General features: G+C 32.4%; 1 protein-coding gene across 42 annotated transcripts; it reads left to right on the forward strand.

The window, feature by feature from the left end:
- The first annotated feature begins 1,346 nt into the window (after window positions 1-1,346).
- On the forward strand, window positions 1,347-6,912 carry LOC145165762 (uncharacterized). 42 transcript variants are annotated; one of them, XM_079084643.1, is made up of 16 exons: window positions 1,347-1,760; window positions 1,820-1,928; window positions 2,131-2,227; window positions 2,296-2,336; window positions 2,457-2,564; window positions 2,677-2,794; window positions 2,875-2,994; window positions 3,235-3,310; window positions 3,628-3,698; window positions 3,778-3,928; window positions 4,479-4,561; window positions 4,871-4,940; window positions 5,129-5,243; window positions 5,520-5,669; window positions 5,744-6,425; window positions 6,511-6,912. In XM_079084643.1, exons 1-4 carry the CDS (start codon window positions 1,566-1,568, stop codon window positions 2,306-2,308), a joined length of 414 nt encoding a protein of 137 aa, XP_078940769.1. In that variant the 5' UTR covers window positions 1,347-1,565; the 3' UTR covers window positions 2,309-2,336; window positions 2,457-2,564; window positions 2,677-2,794; window positions 2,875-2,994; window positions 3,235-3,310; window positions 3,628-3,698; window positions 3,778-3,928; window positions 4,479-4,561; window positions 4,871-4,940; window positions 5,129-5,243; window positions 5,520-5,669; window positions 5,744-6,425; window positions 6,511-6,912. The 42 variants fall into 42 exon arrangements, with proteins under 42 accessions (XP_078940769.1, XP_078940773.1, XP_078940742.1 ...); XM_079084647.1 differs by having other exon boundaries at window positions 2,309-2,336; XM_079084616.1 differs by lacking the exon at window positions 1,820-1,928 and having other exon boundaries at window positions 2,325-2,564; window positions 5,744-5,946; window positions 6,028-6,053; window positions 6,360-6,425.
- Window positions 6,913-7,141: the final 229 nt, after the last annotated feature.

Here is a 7,141-nt window from a genome sequence, read left to right on the forward strand (position 1 = left end):
TGTTGACTGCGAAATTGATCTGCGTAATAAGGAGACTCCTCAAGTTTTTTCCGAGTTTATCATTGGGCTGTTCATTTCTCTCAATTATCATTTAATGGATCAGGGGCATTTTCATCAAACTGCTCTTTTTCTGCTTACTGTTGTTTTTCACTTTTGGCTAGCTAGCAATTGGTTTGAAGTTAATGTTATTTAAAGCCCGACTTAATGCATTCAGATGCAAACCATATACCTATTTGTCTTTCCTTTTTTTTTTTTCTGTCTCAGTTAACGTTTTTGAGAATGGTAGATCAATTACTAGCAATGTCCTAATTGGCAAAACATGTCCTTTTCCCTTTGTGGTGAGAAAATTCTCTTTTAAATTGTGGAATACATTTATTGTTATTATTTAATTTGAAATAATGTAATATGACAACATTTTCTCTCCCCTTTTGTTATGTGCAGCTTGCTAATTTTATAGGTCGTTTCCACTGGTTAACATGTCCCAGAAAGGTAGCTTTCTTTGTTTGTAATTCAGTTTATTTATTTATTTTTTTAATTGTATGGATTGGTATAATGGAATCGGGGATGAAATTGTTCATTTCATTACAGAATGGAATGTAAAATTGCAAAACAGTATATTTTTTACTGTGTAATTTTTAATGACAATTTTTGTTAAAATAAAAGTAATAAAGATAATTGATTGGCCAATTTGCACCATATATAAAGAACACTTCACAATGATGTTTAATGCGGTAATTGTACTTACTTTCTTTCGGTTAATAGCATATTTTTTGTGTAGGGTCAAGGAGAGGTTGCAAAAGAGGGTGGTCGTGAATTTTCTCACAAAGGTAAAGGGATGTTGGATCGATTGGAGAACAAAGAGGTTGTGGGGTTACATACACATTATTGGATCAACGGTTTTATTTGCTCATTCATCAACTGCTAAGGGACTATAGTTTTTTTATGTTTTTCATTACTATTTGTGTATGCTATATCTTTGATATGGTATGACAGGCTTTGAATTTGGTTTCCGGTTTCTTTTATAAAGAGATTGAGTTTTTACTCTGCGTTTGACAAAAACGTGGTAATCAAGCTAATGAATATTAAACGCAGTACCATTTAACCATAACAAAAAACCAACATTAAAGGATTCCGGAAAAACGACATTGAAAGCTTCTGACCCCCGCAAAGCGGGGGACACTTTTCTAGTTTTATATATTAAAGAAATGAAAGTTAGCAACAGTAAAATCGCTCCCTTTTTGTCTATTTCAGTCCCTGTAGTTTTCGTATTTCTGTTTAGGTTTATTTTTTCAATTTAGTACCTTAAACAGTACATCGAAAGGATACTGTTCATCGGTTACCACATACTTACGCCTTTTACTTCCGGATCCTTCCACCGTCTTCCTTTTATCTCCCACTGCTTCTTCATCTCGACCCTTCCACCCTCTGTGAGGGTTTCTCTGCAAGAAACCCAATTTCAAGTTGCAATCTTCAACCACTCCACAAAGGAGTGATTCTTCTTCAAATCCCATCTCAAGAAGTTGTTTCTAGCACTCCCAAATCAAAACCCCAAATTATACAAAAAAATGCCTTCATTAGAGATCGAAATTTTATCAGTCTTTGACGTCTTTAGCGCTTCTGCTTATGGCGATCTGCTGAAACTGCGAAAATTCGTCGAAGATGATGTCGTTTCTCTCTCTCAACCTGATGCAAATGGCTATTACCCCCTTCAATGGGCGTCCGTCAATAACTTCCCCGATGTTGCTCAGTACATTATCGAGGTATGCTTTCATCGGTTACATCCATTCTCAAATATGGGCTACTTTTGTTGGCGATGTAGCATGGTGGGGATGTGCAGGCGGTTGACGGTGTGATGCAGACGGCGTTGCATTGGGCGGCTGTTGGTGGTTCAGTCGCAGCAGCAGCAGCAGATGTGTTGTTGCAGAATGGTGCTATTCTGTCCAACAAATACTCTTCTATTGATTTATGAGATTTGAAACATTTGCCCACCAACTGTTTGTTAAAAGTTTTACTGATTTCTCATATTTTTTATGTCGTCTCTAATTAATACTGATCATCTATTGGTTTATGAGATTTGTTCAAACAAACAAATCAAAGAATGAAACATTGGTTTTTGTTTTTGAATCCCAGGTATTGAGGTACACTTCACTCTATGGGAAATACTCTTCAATATTAAGGGCAAATATGTCCAACAAATACTCTTCAAACATTGGTTTTACACTGCAAGGTATGGAATTATAGATAGCTAACATTCGTCTTTGTTTTAACATTCAGTGTGAATTTAATTTCTTTTAGTTGGGTTAATTAGCATGTAAGAAATGAAGCCTTTCAGAATGGTAAGCATACAGAAGCAGTAGATCATTATAGTGTTGCAATATCAAAGAGTATAGAATCACACTCATTTGCAGCTGTTTGTTTCTGCAATCATGCTGTTGCAAACCAATATTTGGGTGAAGTCATTGATGCAATTGGAGATTGCAGTATAGCTATAGCTTTTGACACAAGTTACCCAAAAGTACAAATTCATTCGTTCTTGGAATTTCGGTTACCGACACTACACCAAAGTACGTCTCTACATTCCACCTTTTTTAATGGGTTAATCAGTTAATCTACACGACTAAATTTAGTTTGGAATATAAGGGTAAAATGCTCATTTACTTCCTAATCATTCTACAGAGCAATATTGTGCATATCGTGCATCCAACAAAACTGAAGGCTGCAACTTGATATTTTTTTTAGCATTTTCCATCCGTTTTGCCTCCAAACTTCCGTCAAATTATATGCTGAAAGGATGGTAAGTATGTAGAAAATTGTACAACTACTTTTAGTGACAATTCATAACAAAACATTTGTGACTGTTCTGTCTCCGAACAGGTGGATTAAGATCTTTTGACAGTTGTTGATGTTCCTTGTGCTACAAGAAGTTTTATCGATTTGAGATGGACTTGGATTAACTTCCATGAGAAATTTTGGTATCAAGAATCATATAACCAGGTCTGTTCTATTTTTAATTCATGAGATTGTCTAATATCAGCCCTAATTGTTTTTCTGTTTTATAGTTTTGGAATTAAACAGGAGGTACAAAGTTTGCCAAAATATAACCAAGTCTGGTCTCTCTTTTTAAAAAAATAAAAATAAAAAATAAAATAAACTTCTCATGAGTCAGGCTAACAATATTTTTTTAAATTGAAATTTTACCAGTCTTTGTCTCACATAGTGAATTTTTGTTTTCAGAATCACTGGTAAAATGTGTTTTCTGGCTTTGTTTCAACAACCATGAGCATCAAAGTGTTGTCAACTGCAGTTGTTGGTAATTATAATGGACCTCTACAGGTCGTTAGCAACTTTGGTTTCAATGTTGACTGAATATCTAAAAATCTTATACTAATTTGTAAATTAATCTATAACAAAATGATTTCGTTAAATAATTTGACAGAACATGATTAAAAAAAATTCGTTTTTGTTATATAACTTAATAGCAAGGGTATTTGCAAAAATGAGCTTTTGGAATATTGGAATATGATATATAACCAGACTTTCACATCAATACAGTACAGAACAAACTATAAGTAATCCAAACTTTCGCTAATTATGTATCTGTTTATAACTTTCCTTCAAATTATGCAGGAGCGGTAGAAGAATCCAAAGTATTTATCACATTCTCCTTAACTAGCGGACTTAAATATCATGTCTCTCAGGTATGTTGAACTTATTTCTTTCTTGAACTTATTTCTTTCTGAATCTCTAGACTAAAAAAGAATACAACTGTAATTGAAGCACTCTGCCACAGCTCCAGTTGTGCAAATGTTCCTTCCTGTTGATGCTCATGTTCAAAAACTATAAAAGTGTATTAATAGTTGCACCTGTGAAATCTGATGAAGAATCCAAATCCTAAATTGGTGATGAACGGTAAACAAAGTTAATAGAGGTATAAAAGTTTTTTTGGATTTGCCTTCTTAGTGTTATTCATTTCATATATGGAAATAAATAAAAATTAAAAAGATTGATTATAAAATTTTACAATAAAGAACTTTTTTTTTTTGAAGTTTCAAATTTTCTTTTTACCTGTTTATTTTGACAAGAGGAAAGAAGAATGTGTTTACCAAAGCATCAGGTTCATGATATGAGGAAATAAGAATGTCTTTACCACAAGGACTCTTTTACACGGTTATTATTATTCTTATTATATATAAGAGCTACAAAACAACATATTTCCACTTCGCATTTATCGTTTCTTCAAAATAATAATAATAATATTTTCTTTCTCTGGATAAATGACATACTTTTAGAATATTGATAAGCTTTTTTCATTAAACTCTTTCAAAATGGCCACACCATGAAATGAGACCATTGAATGACTAAAACGACCCTTATTGATTTGATGTGTTTTACGTGTTTGTAATTGTGTGCATTGAAATGTATAAGAAAACTACGGGAGTGGTTATACTTATGTAGGAGACACATGTTGATGATGGCAGGACATATGTCAAATAATAATGATCGTGGGTTTGACTGGTACGCTTACCGGAGACATAGGCCAGTTTTCTGAATTGCAGATTCTGTAAGTTTTTCATTCAAATATATAGTTTCGTGTAGAACATTTTTGAAATGGAGTAAGTTAATGTGATAACCGAGACTTTAATGACAACACTACCAATAGATACTAGAAATATTTTTTTGTACAACTTTAAAACAAAAATTTAGTTTTCAGATAAAGATCCACAAAGTTGTGAACAAATTCAGGTTTTAAGTACTCTGAGAACAAAAGGAAATATAGGATTTATGTGAATACGTGAGATGTTCCAAATTACTCTGATGAGATGTTTATAGCTTATATACTAATAAGTTGTTTGATAATCTCTAACGCCAGACCTTCAGGACTACTGAGCACCACCTTTGGACCGGTCGTTGCAACCATCAGACCACCTAACATATTCATGGTTTGTTCATGTACTATTGATTTTTTGTTTTTTTTTTCTTCATGCTTTTTGTCATAAAAGTAAACCAAGTAACTTTGATTGAAACAGCCTCTTTAGCTTTTTTTTTGAATGATTACAGGTATATATTCATACTGTTTGAGGATTTTGGATTGGACTACTTTTAAGATTTCTTACCCTTTCATACATAGGTATACAAGATTTGATAAGAAGCACGAATCATAAATTTTTCAGCTGGGTTTATTAGTTATTAGTGCAAAAAAGATGGAAAATAACAAGGCAACCACATGAAAGCGAACAGTACAAGTACGTTTATTATAGCATTCTATTTTAATTTTTCTTGCAAACCATTGTAGTTTGCAAAATCCATTGAATTATAGAAGCATAAATTTCTTTATGCGTTTCGAAACAGGTTTGCTAATTTTACTAATAGTTACTAATTAATAATAAGCATGAATAGGTTTGCTAAAAGATATCACTAACGTGAGCTTTGCTACTTCATGCCATGAGTAATCACAAGAGTTTCAAACCAAAAAAATCAAAAAACAAACTCCTTCTAATCTTTTGAAACTGCTATTGTAGGAATGTTGTGAAAGACTTATCAATTGGGACAATATGAGTGCCTGCATTTTCCATGATGTCAAAGGGTGTAAATCTTTCGATGTGTTTGTGGGGATCTTTTCCAAATAATTTTTAATCAATTTCAAAGAAATTCAGAAAATTCTAATTCAGGTCAACAAATTAACCTTATTTTTAAAGGCAACACTTCTTTTAAAATAATTATTTTCTGACTATTGTTAATGTAGGTTTTTGACAGAAGTGATTTGATTCTGACGGGAGTTGGAGTTTTTGACAGAAGTGATTCCATCAGTGCTTTTGAATTGATTTCTCTGTGTAAAATGCTCAACCTCTGGATTCTTTTTGACAGTTAGTACTTGATTTTTGTAGTTTTGAATTTGGCTGGATTTGACAAGTAATATAAGTTTGGACGATCTGGCTCCTAATGATAGTTAAGACTTAATAGTATTTTAATATGTCACATGTTTGGTTGGTTGAAACAGATCTTGATTTATATTACCTTCACATTCAGGTACGAAATGGGTTATCGCCTTATCGGTAAGAAATAATATCAAGATTTATATTACATAACGAAATATTCACATTTTGTGGATGATATCTTTCAGTCATGTGACGAATCTAATAGGATGATACGTTGGAAAAGTTATAAACAAAAATCATAAATTTCTATTATCTATTAAAATTATACGAAGACCGGCCATTAACATTAGCTATTTGATTAAACTTAATAGTCTTAAATCACATTTATTAACGCTTTCAAATAATACCATATAATATAAATAAAAAAACACCATGAAATATTAATTTATTAAGGGGCGTTTTGTTTTTGCTTTCTTTATGCAGCAAAGGTGTTTGAGGTTGGCACAGTTGCAGCCCAGTTAAGCCTCTACTTTTTCATCTTTCCAACAGGTATCACATAAGGTGCGATTTGTGATTAAATAGAGAATGAATGAGATGACAACAACCCTTATGTATGCTATGTTGCTATTTGTAGAAATACTTTTTTGCTAAACAATATATTACCTCTTTGCCCTCCGGACCCATTTATGCGTGTGGAACCAAAACATGAAGAGTTGAACCGGGTTCATCAAAATGCGCTTCATTGGACTGATGTTTACTGGGTTTTTTTGCATATCTTAGAACAAAAATACTAAAATAGGCCAATGTATTTTCATTTTAATGTTTAGCTTTATGTAATTTGGATCCTTTTATCAGCAAAGGACAATGTCCTTTATTTTTATTATTTTAAGCATCAAAATTGTAAAAGGGCGAATTGCAGAGAATAGCAACATATTTAACTGTGGCTACCAATTAAGACAATCTACTATACATGTACACAAAAACAACACCTTCCAACCCCCGCAACGCGGAGGAACGCATCTAGTTGTTATTATTATTCTTTTTTTTGGTATCCCTTTATAATTTAATATAAAAGCATGTTAAATTATTTGGTTAAATTAAAGATAACAACTTTTTTTTGCCAAGCAAGTCATATAGATTTTTATACTTGTATAATAAGTGCGTATGATATATGCGGCCGTTTGTTTTTGAAAATAAAAAAGACAAATTTTATTTATCAGTGTTACTATAATATTAAAATACTAGGTGTAAGATCCATATATTAT

This window comes from Lactuca virosa, chromosome 3, assembly GCF_052849685.1.
Source record: "Lactuca virosa cultivar CGN04683 chromosome 3, Lactuca_virosa_CGN04683_v6, whole genome shotgun sequence".
NCBI lineage: Eukaryota > Viridiplantae > Streptophyta > Magnoliopsida > Asterales > Asteraceae > Lactuca > Lactuca virosa.